At 47.3% G+C, this 20048-nt stretch overlaps 1 protein-coding gene across 5 annotated transcripts in view; it reads left to right on the forward strand.

Annotated features, from left to right (window-relative positions):
* The first annotated feature begins 3211 nt into the window (after positions 1 to 3211).
* ZBP1 (Z-DNA binding protein 1) overlaps positions 3212 to 20048 on the forward strand; it is a 31513-nt gene continuing 14676 nt past the window's right edge. The window contains exons 1-7 of one of the 5 annotated variants that reach the window (XM_040329986.1): positions 3213 to 3409; positions 3602 to 3679; positions 5810 to 5992; positions 10128 to 10196; positions 12907 to 12975; positions 14571 to 14639; positions 18767 to 18964. In XM_040329986.1, coding sequence (XP_040185920.1) covers positions 3607 to 3679; positions 5810 to 5992; positions 10128 to 10196; positions 12907 to 12975; positions 14571 to 14639; positions 18767 to 18964 — 661 coding nt within the window. In that variant the 5' untranslated portion in view covers positions 3213 to 3409; positions 3602 to 3606. Of the gene's footprint in view, positions 3410 to 3601; positions 3680 to 5809; positions 5993 to 10127; positions 10197 to 12906; positions 12976 to 14570; positions 14640 to 18766; positions 18965 to 20048 lie in introns of all 5 variants that reach the window. The other 4 variants (XM_040329988.1, XM_040329990.1, XM_040329987.1 and 1 more) reach the window with 4 other exon arrangements.

Raw genomic sequence — 20048 nt, forward strand, 5'->3', positions numbered from 1 at the left:
AATGGGGATGTTGGGGGCGTGTTTTATTTAAATTTCACTTGACCCCCGCGTATTTGACATTTTTTGTGAACGGCGCATGCGCTGTTCGTGAAAGAATCCCAGTGCACATGCTCAAAATTACGCCGCAAAGCCTCATTGGTTTCGACGTGAACGTAACTAACGCAAAGCCCTATTCGCGAACGACTTACGCAAACGACGTAAAATTTTCAAAACTCGGCGTGGGAACGACGTCCATACTTAACATTAGCTACGCCTCATATAGCAGGGGTAACTTTACGCCGGAAAAAGCCTAACGTAAGCGACGTAAAAAAAATGCGCCGGCGGAGCGTACGTTTCTGAATCGGCGTAAATACCTAATTAGCATATTCCTCGCGTAACTATACGTAAGCGCCACCTAGCGGCCAGCGTGAATATGCAGCCTAAGATACGACGGTGTAAGACACTTACGCCAGTCGGATCTTAGGGAAATCTATGCGTAACTGATTCTCTGAATCAGGTGCATAGATATGACGGCCGGACTCAGAGATACGCCGTCGTATCTCGTTCCTGAATCTGGCCCAGAAGTCTTTACCGGCACGCTGACAAAACGGAACTTCACCACTAGAGGGTGCTCCAGGCTTAGTTTTCTCTTCACCAAGCTATAGTCTGTTCTGCAGTATATTCTGCAATGTATCCTAAGTGAGAACATCTTTTAAAGTGAAACGAAACTCCTGTTAATTTAAAAATTAAAATTGGCTTCTCACAAACCGCAAACAGGACTTCTTGGCCCAGATTCACGTACGACTTACGCCGAAGTATCTTCTGATATGCTGCGTAAGTTCTCGGATGCGCCGTCGTATCTGTGCGCCTAATTCGCAATACAAGATACGCCTGAATTTTGGCTTGATCCGACCGACGTAAGTCTCCTACGCCGTCGTATCTTGGGCGCATATTTGAGATGCGCTACGCCGGCACAAAGATGCGCCGATGTACCTGAATCTGGCTACTTATGTCTTTCTTTCTCCAATGTCTTTCTTCTTGTCACTCTTCCATAAAGGGCAGATATGTGGAGAGACCACTAATAGTTGTCCTGTGGACAGATTCTCCCCCCTGAGCTGTGGATCTCTGCAGCTCCTCCAGAGTTACCATGGGCCTCTTGGCTGCTTCTCTGATGAATGCATGAATGCTCTCCTTGCCCGGCCCGGTCAGTTTAGGTGGACGGCCGTGTCTTGGTAGGTTTGCAGTTGTGCCATACTCTTTCCATTTTCGGATGATGGATTGAACAGAAGCTCCGTGAGATCTTCAAAGCTTGGGAGATTTTTTTTATAATCTAACCCTGCTTTATACTTCTCCACAACTTTATCCCTGACCTGTCTGGTGCGTTCCTTGGCCTTCATGATGCTGTTTGTTCACTAAGGTTCTCTAACAAAGCTCTGAGGGCTTCACGGAATAGCTGTGTTTATACTGAGAATAAATGACACACAGGTGGGCTCTATTTACTAATTAGGTGACTTCTGAAGGCAATTGGTTCCTCTAGATTTTAGTTAGGGGTATCAGAGTAAAGGGGGCTGAATACAAATGCCCCCCCCCCCCACACACACACACACACACAATTTTTACATATTTATTTGTAACAAAATTTGGAAAACCATTTATTATTTTCCTTCCACTTCACAATTACCGGTATATGTCACTTTGTGTTGGTCTATCACAGTGGTCTCCAAACTGCGGCCCGGGGGCCAGATGTGGCCCTTTGCTTGATTTTATCTGGCCCTTGGGGTGCTTTTTTATTCATTGGCACCAATGGAGGGCAAAATTCCTCCCAATAACACCAATGATGGGACAGAATTCCTCCCAATAACACCAATGATGGGGCAGAAGTCCTCCCAATGATGGGGCAGAAGTCCTCCCAATAGCAGCAATGATAGGGCAGAATTTCTCCCAATGATGGGGCAGAAGTCCTCCCAATGATGGGGCAGAAGTCCTCCCAATAGCATCAATGATAGGGCAGAATTTCTCCCAATGATGGGGCAGAAGTCCTCCCAATGATAGGGCAGAATTTCTCCCAATGATAGGGCAGAATTCCTTCCAATACCACCAATGATGGGGCAGAATTTCTCCCAATGATAGGGCAGAATTTCTCCCAATGATGGGGCAGAATTTCTCCCAATGATGGGGCAGAATTTCTCCCAATGATGGGGCAGAATTTCTCCCAATGATGGGGCAGAATTTCTCCCAGTGATGGGGCAGAATTTCTCCCAGTGATAGGGCAGAATTCCTCCCAGTGATGGGGCAGAATTCCTCCCAATAAAGGGGCAGAATTCTTCCCAATAAAGGGGCAGAATTCCTCCCAATAAATGGGCAGAATTCCTCCCAATAAAGGGGCAGAATTCCTCCCAAGGATGGGGCAGAATTCTTCCCAATAAAGGGGCAGAATTCTTCCCAATAAAGGGGCAGAATTCCTCCCAATAAATGGGCAGAATTCCTCCCAATAAAGGGGCAGAATTCCTCCCAATAAAGGGGCAGAATTCCTCCCAATGATGGGGCAGAATTCCTCCCAATGACGGGGCAGAATTCCTCCCAATAAAGGGGCAGAATTCCTCCCAATGATGGGGCAGAATTCCTCCCAATAAAGGGGCAGAATTCCTCCCAATGATGGGGCAGAATTCCTCCCAATGACGGGGCAGAATTCCTCCCAATGACACCAATGATGGGGCAGAATTCCTCCCAATGACGGGGCAGAATTCCTCCCAATCACACCAATGATGGGGGATTTTGTTCTCTTGATGGCCACAGTCCGGCCCCCTTAAAGTCTGGAGGACAGTAATCCGGCCCTTTTTTTAGAAAGTTTGGAGACCCCCCCTGGTCTATCACATAAAATCTCAATAAAATACATTTACATTTTTGGTTGTAACATGAGAACATGTGGAAAATTTCAAGGGGTATGAATACTTTTTCAAGGCACTGTTTTGCATAATATTGGCCACTGTATTCTGTAGTCATATTAGCTGCATTTATGTTTCGACAAAGTGGCTTCCTCAGGGGATTTGTCTGGGACCACCAAAATATAACCCGGCTCTAACACAAAAAAAAACAAAAACAAATAAACAATTAATTATTAAATTGAGACATCAAATACAAAAAATATCAAGGAAATTCAAATAAGAGAATGTTGTCATGGAAATGTTTCTTTGTTTTTCTTTTTTTCTTTCTTTAGTGACCCGGAGTTCTGCCCTAAACAGGTTTCGAGTTTCCATACATCAGGAGGTGGAGCTGCGGCGGGGAGAAGAATCCAGTTTCAGTTTTGTTAGCGATGAAACAGAATAGAAACTGTCTGCAGAGATTACGTGAGCGGAACTGGTGATAGGCCGGCGCTCAGACGAATGCCAGACTGATACGGGACGACTTACTTCCTCCCCAACTCTGCAAGGTGAGTGCAATCCTCAACACTTCTCCAGAGGCTGCTAAATCCTGGGCTCCCCCAAATTATCGGGGATCCTGAGAATGAATGAGTTACTATTGGCTGAGAATGTGGGGCGCAGCATGAAAACATCCCCCCGAATTGTTTGGAAGCATTGATATTGGGGGAACAATTCTCAATCACTTCTACTCTTCATTTCAGGTGCAATGGCGGAGGCGTCCTGGGACGGCGCAGATCCAACGCAGAGACTTCCCGAAAAACGCGAACTCACCAAACTACGTGAGTAGAGAAGACCAAACTCCGCGTATGTCTGTTACATGAGGAGCTAAAAACATCGGGGTAGATTCAGAAAGAAGTTACGCTGGCGTATCTATTGATACGCCGCGGAACTTCTAGGATGCTCCGGCGTATATTTTTTCTGTATTCAGAAAACAAGATACGCCGGAATTTGGCTAAGATCCGACTGGCGTAAGTCTCTTACGCCGTCGTATCTTAGTTGCATATTTACGCTGGCCGCTAGGTGGCGCTTCCGTCGATTTACGCGAGGAATATGCAAATTAGGTAGATACGCCAATTCAAAAACGTACGGCCGCCCGGCGCATTTTTTTACGTCGTTTACGTTAGGCTTTTTCCGGCGTAAAGTTACCCCTGCTCTATGAGGAGTATTCTATGTTAAGTATGGACGTCGGGCCAGCGTCGAATTTTCCGTCGATTACGTCGTTTGCGTAAGTCGTTCGCGAATAGGGCTGTGCGTAATTTACGTTCACGTAAGCTAGACTTAAAATCAGTTTACTGTATCAGCTCAGGCAGTAATTGCGATTGGTTGCCAGAGGTTACAGCATATCATTACCACTTACTGACTGGTTGCTAGAGGTTACAGCATATCATTACCACTTACTGACTGTTTGCTATAGGTTACAGCACACATTACAGCTCACTGATTAGTTGCTAGAGGTTGCAGCACATGATTTCTTCTTGTTGATTAGTTGCTAGAGAGTACTGTACAGTAATACTACTCACTGGTTGGTTGCTAGAGGTTAGAACACATCATCTCTTCACTGCAGAGGGGCATGATATACCTATGAATGCCGCCTTTATTTGCTAGAGGTTACAGCATATCATTACCACTTACTGACTGGTTGCTAGAGGTTACAGCACACATTACAGCTCACTGATTAGTTGCTAGCACATGATTTATTCTTGTTGATTGGTTACTAGAGAGTACTGTAATACTACCCACTGGTTAGTTGCTAGAGGTTAGAACACATCATCTCTTCACTGCAGAGGGGCATGATATACCTATGAATGTCGCCTTTATTTGCTAGAGGTTACAGCTTATAATTACCACTTACTGACTGGTTGCTAGTGGTTACAGCATATCATTACCACTTACTGACTGGTTGCTAGAGGTTACAGCATATCATTACCACTTACTGACTGGTTGCTAGAGGTTACAGCATATCATTACCACTTACTGACTGGTTGCTAGAGGTTACAGCATATCATTACCACTTACTGACTGGTTGCTAGTGGTTACAGCATATCATTACCACTTACTGACTGGTTGCTAGAGGTTACAGCACACATTACAGCTCACTGATTAGTTGCTAGAGGTTGCAGCACATGATTTCTTCTTTGATTGATTGGTTGCTAGAGAGTACTGTACAGTAATACTACTCACTGGTTGGTTGCTAGAGGTTAGAACACATCATCTCTTCACTGCAGAGGGGCATGATATACCTATGAATGCCGCCTTTATTTGCTAGTGGTTACAGCATATAATTACCACTTACTGATTGGTTGCTAGAGGTTACAGCATATCATTACCACTTACTGACTGGTTGCTAGAGGTTACAGCATATCATTACCACTTACTGACTGGTTGCTAGAGGTTACAGCATATCATTACCACTTACTGACTGGTTGCTAGAGGTTACAGCATATCATTACCACTTACTGATTGGTTGCTATAGGTTACAGCATATCATTACCACTTACTGATTGGTTGCTAGAGGTTACAGCATATCATTACCACTTACTGACTGGTTGCCAGAGGTTACAGCATATCATTACCACTTACTGACTGGTTGCTAGAGGTTACAGTATATCATTACCACTTACTGATTGGTTGCTAGAGGTTACAGCATATCATTACAGCTCACTGATTAGTCGCTATAGGTTGCAGCACATGACTTCTTCTTGATTGGAAGACTAGTCCAGCGGTTTGGGGATTATTTGAAATATAATGAAATATCCCTTCAGGGGGGGATTGGCCATTTAATAGATACGATAATAACAATAGTAAAGTATTATTAATAAATGAGAGTATTGCTGGTCTCCTAATAGTTTTATGAACGGTTTACATGGCTGCAGGCGATCACTCGCTGACATTACACTCCTTTCTTACAGAAAACGACATTTATGAGTTCTTGCAGAAAGATAAACCCCAGAAAGCGCTCGCTGTCGCCAAGGCCGTTGGAAAAACCTGCGCTAAAGATGTTAATCCTGACTTGTACACGATGAAAGGCTGGCACTTGCTTGACTGTAGTGAGGACAAGCTCTGGAGCATAAAGGCAGAGAGCCGTGCCTCAGGTAGGCAGTTTTATTTATTGTTACTGTATGTGATAGAACCAACCAGGACGGAGGCTTTTGGAGGGGACTGCAGGGTGGCCTCCTGCCTACTGACTATGGGCCCTGGCATTTAAGGGAGCACAACTCTTTGGGAGGTGTGTGCCTAGGAGACCATTGTAGTAGGGTGCCCACATGTCCCGGATTTCCCGGGACTGTCCCGCAATTTACATGTGTGTCCTGGGTCCCGGGCACCTTCATCCCGGGACAATACAGTGTCCCGGAATGAAATAGAGGACACAGCCACACCCTACTAACTGATTGTTGGAACTGGCTGCTAGGGCAGCTTTGGCATCTAGATGACGCGGCGACGTGCGCGACGCTGGAAGGTAAAGACTTCCACGCATGCGTCGAATCATTACGACGCATGCGAGGGAGGGGAGCGGACGGATTGATCCGGTGAGTCTGTACAGACCACCGGATCAATCCGCTGGAGCCGATTCAAGCGGATAAATATCCGCTAGGCCGTACAGATGACCGGATTTGTCCGCTGGAACTGATCCGCGGATCAATCCCAGCGGATAGATCCGGTCGTGTGTACGGGGCCTTAAAAAAAATAAAAAAAAGATGCCAATCAGTGCCCACAAATGGGCACTGACTGGCAACATGGGTAGATCAGTGCTGCCCCACAATGTCCATCAGTGCCACCCCACAGTGTCTATCAGTGCCACCCCACAGTGTCCATCAGTGCCACCCCACAGTGCCCATCCATGCCCAGTGCCCACCTATCAGTGCCCATCTGTGCCACCCATAAGTATCCATCAGTGCCGCCCATGAGTGCCCATCTGTGCCGCCTATGATTCCCCCAGTGCCGCCCATCAGTGCCGCCCATGAGTGCCCATCAGTGCTGCCTATGTGTGCCCATCAGTGGCGCCTATGTGTGCCCATCAGTGCCGCCTATGTGTGCCCATCAGTGCCGCATACCAGCGCCGCCAATCAGTGCCACCTCATCTGTGCCCGTCAGTACTACCTCATCGATGTCCATCAGTGCCCATCAGTGCCGCCATATCAGTGCCCGTAATTGAAAGAGAAAACTTACTTATTTACAAAAAAAATTACATAAAAAAATAAAAACGTAATTTTTTTTCTAAATTTTCAGTCTTTTTTTAGTTGTTGCGCAAAAAAAAAAAAATTGCAGAGGTGATCAAATACCACCAAAAGAAAGCTCTATTTGTGGGGAAAAAAGGACGCCAATTTTGTTTGGGAGCCACGTTGCATGACCGCGCAATTGCCATTCAAAGTGCGACAGTGCTAAAAGCTGAAAATTGGCTTGGGCGGGAAGGTGCGTAAGTGCCTGGTATGGAAGTGGTTAAGGAACTCAGTCAAGTAATTGCCAGACCGTTGTTCCTAATTTTTACTGACAGTCTACTGACTGAATTGGTACCAACGATTGGAGAAAAGCCAATGTAACACCAATCTCTAAATAAGGACCCTGGGCCAGATCCACATATAATTGGATAGGCGCAGCATATCAGAGATACGCTACGCCGCCGTATCTTACCTGGCTTTAAGTCAAATCCAGGAAGATTTTGCGCCGTAAGTTATGGCGGCGTCGAGTATTTCTGGCGGCGGAATTCAAATCGGCGGGTAGGGGGCGTGATTCATTTAAATGAAGCACGTCCCCGCGCCGATTGAACTGCGCATGCTCCGTTTCGAAATTTCCCGTCGTGCTTTGCGCGAAATGACGTTGCAACGACGTAATTTTTTGAACTTAGACGTGACTTACGCCCATCCCTATTCACGGACGACTTACGCAAAAAAAAAAAATTCAAATTTCGACACGGGAACGACGGCCAGACTTTAACATGGCAAGTCTATCTATACGCCGCAAAATAGCAGCTTTAACTATACGCCGGAAAAAGCCGACTAGAGACGACGTAAGAGAATGCGACGGCCGCGCGTACGTTCGTGGATCGTCGGAAAAAGCAAATTTGCATACCCGATGCGGAAAACTACGCAAACTCCACCCAGCGGGCGCCGAAGTATTGCACCTACGATCCGAAGGCGTACGAAGCCGTACGCCTGTCGGATCGAACCCAGATGCCGTCGTATCTTGGTTTGAGGATTCAAACTAAAGATACGACGCGGGTAATTTGAAAGTAAGCCGGCGTATCAGTAGATACGCCGGCGTACTCGCTCTGTGAATCTGGCCCCAAGTTCCCTGGGAACTATAGACCAGTTAGCCTAACATCAACAGTATGCAAGCTCTTTGAAGGGATGATAAGGGACTATATACAAGATTTTTACTGTACTATAAACATTAAGTTAATGGGTAAATCCACTTTCTTGGGGAAAAGAATAGCAAATAAAGAAAAAAAGAAAAATATAGGGTATACAACTAAATGGGATAAAATTTTAGGAACACAGAACACGGAGGAAAAATGGGTGTGCTTTCAGAGCATATTAAATAAGAGTATTAGCCAGTGCATTCCAAAGGGTAATACATTTAAAAGAGCTAATAAAAGCCCTTGGTGGCTTAATGCCGACATAAAAATTCATATAAATGCAAAGGAGAAGGCCTTCAAAAAATACAAGGCTGAGGGAACATCATCAGCATTCCAACAGTACAAAGAATGCAATAAGAAATATAAGGGTGCAATCAGGGCGGCTACGATAGAACCAGATAGACCAGTTAGCCTAACATCAATAGTATGTAAGCTCATTGAAGGGATGATAAGGAACTATATACAAGTTTTTAGTAATGAAAACTGTATCATTAGCAGTAATCAGCATGGATTCATGAAAAATCGTTCTTGCCAAACACATCTATTAGCCTTCTATGAGGGGGTGAGCTGCCATCTAGATAAAGGAAGGCCGGTAGACGTGGTGTATCTGGAGACTGCGGCGATCTATGCCCAGAAGTGGGAGCAAATACCTGTATTAGACAGGTATCTACTCCCCCCTCCCCCCTGAAAAGTGTAAAATGTGACACCGGAGGGAGGGGGAGGAATCCGAAAAGCGGTTTGGGAGGAACTCTGATTTAACCAGCCTTCTTTTCACATATATCTGCTTACTGGGTTTTAAGCTGGCAGAGACCATCATGGCTTCCTTGACTGTTAAATGCAGGGGTGCCCAACCTTTTGAATAACGAGGGCCACTTAAGCAACTTGGTAACCAATTGCGGGCCACAATGAGCGGAGCGGGCGGATGACAGGTCACGGCTACTCTATAGGCCCTCCGATCTGCCCAGATGGAAGGGGACGAATTCCCTTCTGTTTTTCGGATTGGCGGTAGGCGGCCCTAAATGGACGTCTGTCACTCTATAGAGGTGAATTGAGGGCCCCATTTGGTCAGGCTGATCGTGTGAAAAGGGCCTAAAACTGCTTTCAAACTGATGTGCTGCGGTCTACCCACACCGCGAGTGCAGCATAGTGCACCTGTGTCTATCCTGCGGGTTAGCTGAACTTTGTTATATAGACTCCCCCTGTGGCAAAGCCGGCCCTGTAGAGAAAAAAAATCAGCTTATGGGGCTCTGGTCCACAGCCGCTTTCTTTCCACTACCACCAGCTTCATTCACAACACTGATGCTGTGGCATGGCTGGTCGGCAACCTGCGATCTGGGCTTGCCAACCCACTATTCCAGAGCAGAAGGTCTCGGGCCACATCAAAGGTCTCCGCGGGCCACATATGGCCCCCGGGCCACTGGTTTGACCACCACTGGTTAAATGTATTAATGTCCTTTTGCATCATATAACAGGACATCTTCCTAAATGCTTGTAGCTCCTTCGAAATGCCAGGGCCCATAGTCAGTAGGCATGAGACTAGCCTACAGTCCCCTCAAAAAGCCTCTGTGCTACATGTTCTGTGTGCATTTACAAAAAACAGGTCCAGTTTGCACCTAAGCTAGTGTCGTCTAGTCCTTGGGTACCCTCAGCTATAATACCTTGTTACTGGATCTAGACTGGAGGAAGCTGTATACTGACAGGAGTACCCAAGCTGGGTGCTGCACGGTTCCATCACACTGTATATACTATATATACTGAATGGATGGAGACAATTGGATGGGGATAGATGTATAAAAATGCATTTAATGATGGATTAATGAATACAGATCTTTATTAGTGTGTGGCCTACAGTTCACTTTTTATCTTTTATTCAGTAAATAAAGCAAAAATGGAGCAACCGATTAGGACTGGATCCACAGCGACCAGCCCATTAACAGAGCAACGTGAGTATTCCTACTGAGCAGAACGTTTTTATAAGACCGGTAAGATACAAAAATGGTCTTGTGATGGCCGTAATCCAGTCACCTTTTATTAAAGTGGATGTCCAGGCTACATTTTCTAATCTTAACCACTTAAGGACCGCCTCCTGCACATTTACGTCGGCAGAATGGCACGGCTGGGCACATCCACGTACAGGTACGTCCTGTACTAGTACCCAGCCGTGGGTCGCGGGCATGCGACCCACGGTCCGAAGCTCCGGGACCGCGGGACTCCCGCAATCGGTCCCGCAATCGGTCCCCGGAGCTGAAGAACGGGGAGAGCTCAGGGCCATCTTTTCCATTGGGCACGCCGGGCAGTTGCCCGGGGGCCCCGCTTGCCTGGGGGCCCCACCGGCTGCCCAGCAACTCCAGTAAAAAATTGTGGAGAGTGACGGGTTAGAACTTCCCATGCCCAGTTTGCGTAAATCACAGAGAAGATCCGGTCCTCCACGAGTGCGGGGGGTTGCTGATGTAAAAAAATGTAAGGGGACACTGATATAAAGGTTCCCCCTCCTATATTAGTGACCCCCCTTACCTTAGTGTATTTACTCACCAGAGTGCCCCCCACATCAGAGTTCCCCTTTACATCAGAGTCTGCAGGATTCCCCCTTACAATGCAAGGGGGAACTCAGTCTGCGGACCCTGATATAAGGTGGTCTCTGGTCACCAGAGCCCCCCTCCACATCAGAGTTCCCTCCTTAGATCATGATCTGCAGCGTTCCCCTTTACATAAGAGTTCCCTTTCACTGTAAGGGGGAATCCTGCAGACTCTGATGTAAGAGGAAACTCTGTGCTGGCTGGGTTATAGTAACCTGACCTTCATGTCAATGAAGACATTTTTTTTTACTTTTGTTTAACTTAAACACATTGCTAATAGCACTAGCTACTGTATATGTTTATAGTTTAAATACTGACATTTGCATTATTCGGCACTGAAAACTGTAATTTTAGGTACTTTTTTTGCACTGGCAGTAAAAAATGTGGTTCTGCCAGTAAATTTTATGATTTTTGTCAGTAAATTCTCGTATGTGATTGTGTAGACAGGGCCCCTGTGCACTGTATTGCCCGGGGGCCTATAATGCTCTTAAGATGACACTGGGAGAGCTGTGTGTAAACACAGCTTCCCCGTTCTTCACTGTGGCGGCGTCATCGATTGTGTGTTCCCTTTTATAGGGGGACACAATCGATGACGTCACACCTACAGCCACACCCCCCTACAGTTGTAAACACACTTCAGGGAACACATAACCCCATCAGCGCCCCCTGTGGTTAACTCCCAAACTGCAATTGTCATTTTCACAATAAAGAATGCAATTTAAATGCATTTTTTGCTGTGAAAATGACTATGGTCCCAAAAATGTGTCAAAATTGTCCGAAGTGTCCGCCATATCGTCGCAGTCACGAAAAAAATCGCTGATCGCCGCCATTAGTAGTAAAAAAAAAATAATAATAAAAATGCAATAAAACTATCCCCTATTTTCTAAACGCTATAAATTTTGCACAAACCAACCGATAAATGCTTATTGCGATTTTTTTTTACCAAAAATAGGTAGAAGAATACGTATCGGCCTAAACTGAGGAAATTTTTTTTTTATATATATATACATATTTTTGGGGGATATTTATTAGAGCAAAAAGTTAAAAATATAGAATTTTTTTCAAAATTGTCGCTCTATTTTTGTTTATATCGCAAAAAATAAAAACCGCAGAGGTGATCAAATACCACCAAAAGAAAGCTCTATTTGTGGGAAAAAAAGGACGCCAATGTTGTTTGAGAGCCACGTCGCACGATCGCGCAATTGTCAGTTAAAGCGACGCAGTGCCGAATCGCAAAACCTGGCCGGGTCCTTTACCTGCCTAAAGGTCCGGGTCTTAAGTGGTTAAGCTGGCGGAGACCATCATGGCTTTCTTGACTGTTAAATGTATTAATGTCCTTTTGCATTATATAACAGGACATCTTCCTAAATGCTTGTAGCTCCTTCAAAATACCAGGGCCCATAGTCAGTAGGCATGAGACTAGCCTACAGTCCCCTCAAAAAGCCTCTGTGCTATATGTTCTTAGGTAGATTAACATAGGGCCTAACTTTAGGGCGGCCTAGCCTAGTCTTTTTAGGCTACACCGCCGTAAATTAGTTAGGCTAGTAGTGATTCTCAAATGCTCATTTACATAATCTACGCCGGCCGCAATGGAAGCGCCACCTAGCGGTAAGCCAAAACATTGCAATCTAAGATAGAACGGTGGCAAGCTGTCCTATCTTAGATATGTTTAAGTGTATCTCTGTTAGAGAATACACTTAAACATAGGTCGGTGCAGATTCAGAGTTAGGTCGGCTTATCTGTAGATAAGCCAGCCTAACTCTTTGTGAATCTACCTATCTGTGTGCATTTACAAAAAACAGGTCCAGTTTGCACCTAAGCTAGTGTCGTCTAGTCCTTGGGTACCCTCAGCTATAATACCTTGTTACTGGATCTAGACTGGAGGAAGCTGTATACTGACAGGAGTACCCAAGCTGGGTGCTGCACGGTTCCGTCACACTGTATATACTGTGTATACTGAACTGGATGGAGACAATTGGATGGGGATAGATGTATCAAAATACATTTAATGATGGATTAATGAATACAGATCTTTATTAGTGTGTGGCCTACAGTTCACTTTTTATCTTTTATTCAGAAAATAAAGCAAAAATGGAGCAACCGATTAGGACTGGATCCACAACAACCAGCCCATTAACAGAGCAACGTGAGTATTCCTACTGAGCAGAACGTTTTTATAAGGACCTGTAAGATACAAAAATGGTCTTGTGATGGCCGTAATCCAGTCACCTTTTATTAAAGTGGATGTCCAGGCTACATTTTCTAATCTTAACCACTTAAGGACCGCCTCCTGCACATATACGTCGGCAGAATGGCACGGCTGGGCACATCCACGTACAGGTACGTCCTGTAATAGTACCCAGCCGTGGGTCGCGGGCGCATGCCCGCAGCGTGCGCCCGCAACCCGGTCCGAAGCTCCGTGACCGGGACTCGCGGACCCGATCGCCGCTGGAGTCCCACAATCGGTCCCCGGAGCTGAAGAACGGGGAGAGCCGTGTGTAAACACACCTTCCCCGTTCTTCACTGTGGCGGCGTCATCGATCGTGTCATCCCTTTTATAGGGGGACACAATCGATGACGTCACACCTACAGCCACACCCCCCTACAGTTTTAAACACACTTCAGGGAACACATAACCCCAACAGCACCCCCTTGTGGTTAACTCCCAAACTGCAACTGTCATTTTCACAATAAACAATGCAATTTAAATGCATTTTTTGCTGTGAAAATGACAATGGTCACAAAAATGTGTCAAAATTGTCCGAAGTGTCTGCCATAATGTCGCAGTCACGAAAAAAATCGCTGATCGCCGCCATTAGTATTAAAAAAAATAATAATAATAAAAATGCAATAAAACTATCCCCTATTTTCTAAACGCTATAAATTTTGCGCAAACCAATCTATAAATGCTTATTGTGATTTTTTTTTACCAAAAATAGGTAGAAGAATACGTATCGGCCTAAACTGAGGAAAAAAAACCTTTTTTTTATATATTTTTGGGGGATATTTATTATAGCAAAAAGTTAAAAATATTGCATTTTTTTAAAAATTGTCGCTCTATTTTTGTTTATAGCGCAAAAAATAAAAACCGCAGAGGTGATCAAATACCACCAAAAGAAAGCACTATTTGTGGGAAAAAAAGGACGCCAATTTTGTTTGGGAGCCACGTCGCACGACCGCGCAATTGTCAGTTAAAGCAACGCAGTGCCGAATCGCAAAAAACTGGCCAGGTCCTTTACCCGCATATTGGTCCGGGTCTTAAGTGGTTAAGCTGGCAGAGACCATTATGGCTTTCTTGACTGTTAAATGTATTAATGTCCTTTTGCATTATATAACAGGACATCTTCCTAAATGCTTGTAGCTCCTTCGAAATGCCAGGGCCCATAGTCAGTAGGCATGAGACTAGCCTACAGTCCCCTCAAAAAGCCTCTGTGCTATATATTCTGTGTGCATTTACCAAAAAACAGGTCCAGTTTGCACCTAAGCTAGTGTCGTCTAGTCCTTGGGTACCCTCAGCTATAATACCTTGTTACTGGATCTAGACTGGAGGAAGCTGTATACTGACAGGAGTACCCAAGCTGGGTGCTGCACGGTTCCATCACACTGTATATACTATATATACTGAATGGATGGAGACAATTGGATGGGGATAGATGTATAAAAATACATTTAATGATGGATTAATGAATACAGATCTTTATTAGTGTGTGGCCTACAGTTCACTTTTTATCTTTTATTCAGAAAATAAAGCAAAAATGGAGCAACCGATTAGGACTGGATCCAAAACAACCAGCCCATTAACAGAGCAACGTGAGTATTCCTACTGAGCAGAACGTTTTTATAAGACCTGTAAGATACAAAAATGGTCTTGTGATGGCCGTAATCCAGTCACCTTTTATTAAAGTGGATGTCCAGGCTACATTTTCTAACCTTAAACCTGTCCCCGCCCCCCCATTCTAAGTCCTATACTAACCAGCCTGTGGGGGGGGGGGGGGTGCAGCATGGTGCGGTGGTAATAACTGTAGTAAAGGTGAGAACAATTCACAACCAACCCTGTGGGAGAAGGCTCAACCCGGGAGCACTCATGAATTTCAGCAGCGTGTAGCTGAGCAGGTATCAGCCAAACTGACAGTGGGGTGGATTCAAGAAGCAATTGCGCCTGTGTAACCATAGGTTACACAGCGCAATTGCTTACTTGCCCCGGCGTAACGAGTGCTCCTGATTCTGGAACCTTGTTACGCCGACTGCAGCCTAAGATATGCGTGGCATAAGGCTCTTATGCCCGCATATCTTAGGCTGCATTCTTGCGATGGCCGCTAGGTGGCGTTTCCGTTGTGCTCAGCGTATAGTATGCAAATTGCATACTAACGCCGATTCAAAACGTTGGCGCGAGCCCTGCGTACGCAGTTTACGTCGTTTCCGTACGGCGGTTTTCGCGTAAGGCTGCCCCTGCTATTAGCAGGGGCAGCCAATGTTACGTATACCCGTCGTTCCCGCGTCACGAAATTTTAAATTTTAAATTTCACTTTGAAGCAAATGACGTCCTTGCGACGTCATTTGCCGCAATGCACGTCGGGAAAGTTTCCCGACGGAGCATGCGCTCTACGATCGGCGCGGGAACGCGCCTAATTTAAATGATTCCCGCCCCCTACGGGATCATTTAAATTGCGCGCGCTTTCCCCCAGGCATTTTGCCGGCGCGCCTACGCAATTTACGGAGCTACTGCTCCGTGAATCAAGGGCAGCCCAGTAAATTTGCGGGGGGCGCAGGGCAAAAACTTTGCACCGGCGCCTCCGCAAAAAAAGCGCAATTGTACCTGAATCTACCCCAGTGTCTGTCTGCAAAGGCAACTCTCTAATTAGGCAAATTAGGCGGCCGCCTAAGGCCTCGCACTCTCAGGGGCCTCGCGGCCACATAATTTGCCTCTGCTCGATCACTGGACTGACCAACAGTCTCCAGGTGCCATCTGTAAAAGCTGTGCGGGCAGCCATAGGGCACACCGGGCGGGGCCGCAAGTCCATGTGGGGCATTAAAGCAGTTGAGCTGCTCCTTCAGCCCGCGCCGCTCACCTGGCCTCTCCGCGTCTGGCCGGCTGCCTATTCGGGTCAGGAGTCGGGGCCAGGCGGCGGAAACTTTATCCATTATGGGGCCTCGTGTCTAAATTTTTCCTAAGGCTTCACAAAGCCTAGAGCCGCCTCTGTCTGCCTGGAGGGGCGAAATGCGGCCTCATACCCCAACGGGAAGACGTCCAAGGAGATGGCGAGCCCTAAGCTTTCTTTTCTTGTCTGGAACCTTTCCCTGCCGCTAACACTGTCCTTACACTATCCATACGCGAATGCATGCCAAACCTGGGAGCCGGGGGCCCTTAAATAGGCTCTGCCTGACCCAAGATGGCTGCTAGAGTCACATGGGGGTGGCGGAAGGGTGCTGTACATAGCTTGCTGAAAACATCACAGCACTCTGCCTCAGTTCTTGAGAGGGGATTCCTGGACACACCGCCGCATCTCCGATCTTGGCAAAGAGCCTATGATCTAGGCTCTTTACCATGTGATCAGCTGTGTCCAATCCGATCAGCTGTGTCCAATCACAGCCGATCACATCCTAACCAAGAAGTACCGGTTATTGGCTTTTACTCCATTCACGCTGACAGGGCGCGAGTAGAGGAGAGCTGATATGAAAGGGGGGGTCTGAGCCACGAGTGCCTCCCCCCCTTATCAATCCCCTGCTGCCCCCCCCCCCCCATCTATGCGTCCGGCCCCTTTCAGGACACCGGGTGCATGAATTCCTATGGCGGGGTGTTTTTTGAAGCACTGATTAGTAGAGCCAGAGGCTCTAATAGGCTTCAAAATAGGGGGGGGGGGGCTTGGGGCGCAAAGCATTGTGTCCAGAGCCCACCCAGGTGTGTTGCAACAACGAATGACAATTCGCTGTTGCAACACTGGTCCTCCTCCCGGTTAATCGGTGAAGTGAGTCTGATAACTATCACCCGATTGGCTGAAAGGACAGGCGATCTTATTGGATGCCTAGGGGAAGGGAGGACACAGGGGCCGGCCCCGCCCGCTGTCCATAGAAGCCCGCTGCAGCCACCAGAGCTTGCAAACCAGCGGAGCCCGCAGCCACCAGAGCCCGCCACTGGCACTGCTGCCCGCTCAAGCCTGCCGCTGCCACCGAAGCCCGCTGCCCCCTGATGCCCACCACTGCCTGCCGGAGCACGCAACCCGTTCGCCGGGGCCTGCTTGGGTAAGTGTGTGTGTGTGTAGGGGGGGTGCTGACTGAGATGCCACCGACCAACGTGGGGGGGATTGTTTGCTGCTGCACTCCCCCCCCCCCCCAAAAAAAAAAAACTGGGGTAGATTCAGAGAGCAATTACGCCGGCGTATCCATAGATACGGCGCGTAATTGCTAAGTTGCGCCGGCGTATCTACTTTCTGTATTCAGGAAGCTAGATACGCCGACTGTAGCCTAAGATACGACTGGCATAAATCTCTTACGCCGTCGTATCTTAGGGTGCATTCTGAGGCTGGCCGCTAGGTGGCGCTCCCATAGTTGTCAGCGTAGAGTATGCAAATTGCATACTTACGCCGATTCACAAACGTACGCGCGCCCGGTGGTAGTTTTTTACGTCGTTTGCGTAAGTCGTTTTCGTCGTAAGGCTGCTCCTGCTATTAGGAGGGGCAGCCAATGTTAAGTATGGACGTCGTTCCCGCGTCGCGATTTGAACATTTTACGTCGTTTGCGTAAGTCGTCCGTGAAGGGCGCTGGACGCCATTTACGTTCACGTCGAAGCCAATGACGTCCTTGCGACGTCATTTACCGCAATGCACGTCGGGAAATTTTAGGGACGGCGCATGCGTAGTACGTTCGGAGCGGGAACACGCCTAATTTAAATGATCCACGCCCCCCTACGGGATCATTTGAATTACGCGCGCTTACGCCGGCCCCTTTTACGCTACGCCGCCGCAACTTTACAGGCAAGTGCTTTGTGAATCAAGCACTTGCCCGTAAAACTTGCGGCGGCGTAACGTAAATGTCATACGTTACGCCGCCGCAGTTTTGCGCGCCCCTACCTGAATCCACCCCATTGGCTGCCGCAGGTCTGTGCTGATAATTAGCACATTGATTATCAGTGCAGACCCATTAAGGATGCCCACAAGTGCCCACCTGGAGTGCCAATCAGTGCTCATCAGGGATGCCTGTCAGTGCCTCCACATCAGTGCTGTCCTTCAGTGCCATCTATCAGTGCCCAAAATAGGCTTCCTCCACCGACGTAACTTGATTGCGGCGGCGTAGAATTGTGTGCAATATAACTTTGGCCGCTAAGGGCGCTTCCGTTGTTGTTGGCATAGAATATGCTAATTTCCTAGATACGCCGATTCACAAACGTACGTGCGCCCGGCGTTCGTTTTTTACGTTGTTTGCGTTAAGGCTTTTTTGGCGTAAGGCTGCTCCTGCTATTAGGAGGGGCAGCCAATGTTAAGTATGGACGTCGTTCCCGCGTCGCGTAAGTTGTCCGTGAAGGGCGCTGGACGCCATTTACGTTCACGTCGAAGCCAATGACGTCCTTGCGACATCATTTACCGCAATGCACGTTGGGAAATTTTAGGGACGGCGCATGCGCAGTACGTTCTGCGCGGGAACGCGCCTAATTTAAATGATCCACGCACCCTACAGGATCATTTAAATTGCGCGCGCTTACGCCGGGCATTTTGCCGGAGCGCACACGCAATTTACGGAGCTACTGCTCCGTGAATCGCGGGTAGCGCAGAAAATTTGCGGGGGCGCAGGGCAAAAACGTTGCCCTGCGCCTCCGTAAAAAAAGCGCAAAAGGTACCTGAATCTAGCTCACTAATAAGAATGGTCTTATGTTGGGCTCATGTGGTTTGGGCACAAGGGTGGCGAGTCTCCAGGACCTGTAATAATGTGTCTTTGTATGGCAGAGGAAGAGATCTGTACACTTCTGGAGAAGAGCCGGCCAATGAGAGCGAAGGACATCGCTAAAAAGATGGAGAAAACCAGGAAGGACGTCAATTCCGACCTCTACAGACTGATGAGTATGGGACTCCTCACTCATAACGAGGAAAAACTCTGGAGGCTGAAAAGTCAGAACGATACGAGATGTGAAGAGAGGGAGAAAGGTAAGACACTGACTGAGAGACAGGATACGGAGCAGAGACCTCCAGCAGAGCAGAGTATTTCAGGAGAGGAGAGTTATAGAGGAAGGAGCAGAGTCCTCCAGCAGAGCAGAGTATTTCAGGAGAAGAGAGTTATAGAGGAAGGAGCAGAGTCCTCCAGCAGAGTATTTCAGGGGAGGAGAGTTATAGAGGAAGGAGCAGAGTCCTCCAGCAATGCAGAGTATTTCAGGAGAGGAGAGTTATAGAGGAAGGAGCAGAGTCCCCCAGCAGAGTATTTCAGGGGAGGAGAGTTATAGAGGAAGGAGCAGAGTCCTCCAGCAGAGTATATCAGGAGAGGAGAGTTATAGAGGAAGGAGCAGAGTCCTCCAGCAGAGTATATCAGGAGAGGAGAGTTATAGAGGAAGGAGCAGAGTCCTCCAGCAGAGTATTTCAGGGGAGGAGAGTTATAGAGGAAGGAGCAGAGTCCTCCAGCAGAGTATATCAGGAGAGGAGAGTTATAGAGGAGGGAGCAGAGTCCTCCAGCAATGCAGAGTATTTCAGGAGAGGAGAGTTATAGAGGAAGGAGCAGAGTCCTCCAGCAGTGCAGAGTATTTCAGGAGAGGAGAGTTATAGAGGAGGGAGCAGAGTCCTCCAGCAATGCAGAGTATTTCAGGAGAGGAGAGTTATAGAGGAAGGAGCAGAGTCCTCCAGCAGTGCAGAGTATTTCAGGGGAGGAGAGTTATAGAGGAAGGAGCAGAGTCCTCCAGCAATGCAGAGTATTTCAGGAGAGGAGAGTTATAGAGGAAGGAGCAGAGTCCTCCAGCAGAGTATATCAGGAGAGGAGAGTTATAGAGGAAGGAGCAGAGTCCTCCAGCAGTGCAGAGTATATCAGGAGAGGAGAGTTATAGAGGAAGGAGCAGAGTCCTCCAGCAGAGTATATCAGGAGAGGAGAGTTATAGAGGAAGGAGCAGAGTCCTCCAGCAGAGCAGAGTATATCAGGAGAGGAGAGTTATAGAGGAAGGAGCAGAGTCCTCCAGCAGAGCAGAGTATATCAGGAGAGGAGAGTTATAGAGGAAGGAGCAGAGTCCTCCAGCAGAGCAGAGTATTT

Source organism: Rana temporaria, chromosome 12 (assembly GCF_905171775.1).
Source record: "Rana temporaria chromosome 12, aRanTem1.1, whole genome shotgun sequence".
Lineage (NCBI taxonomy): Eukaryota > Metazoa > Chordata > Amphibia > Anura > Ranidae > Rana > Rana temporaria.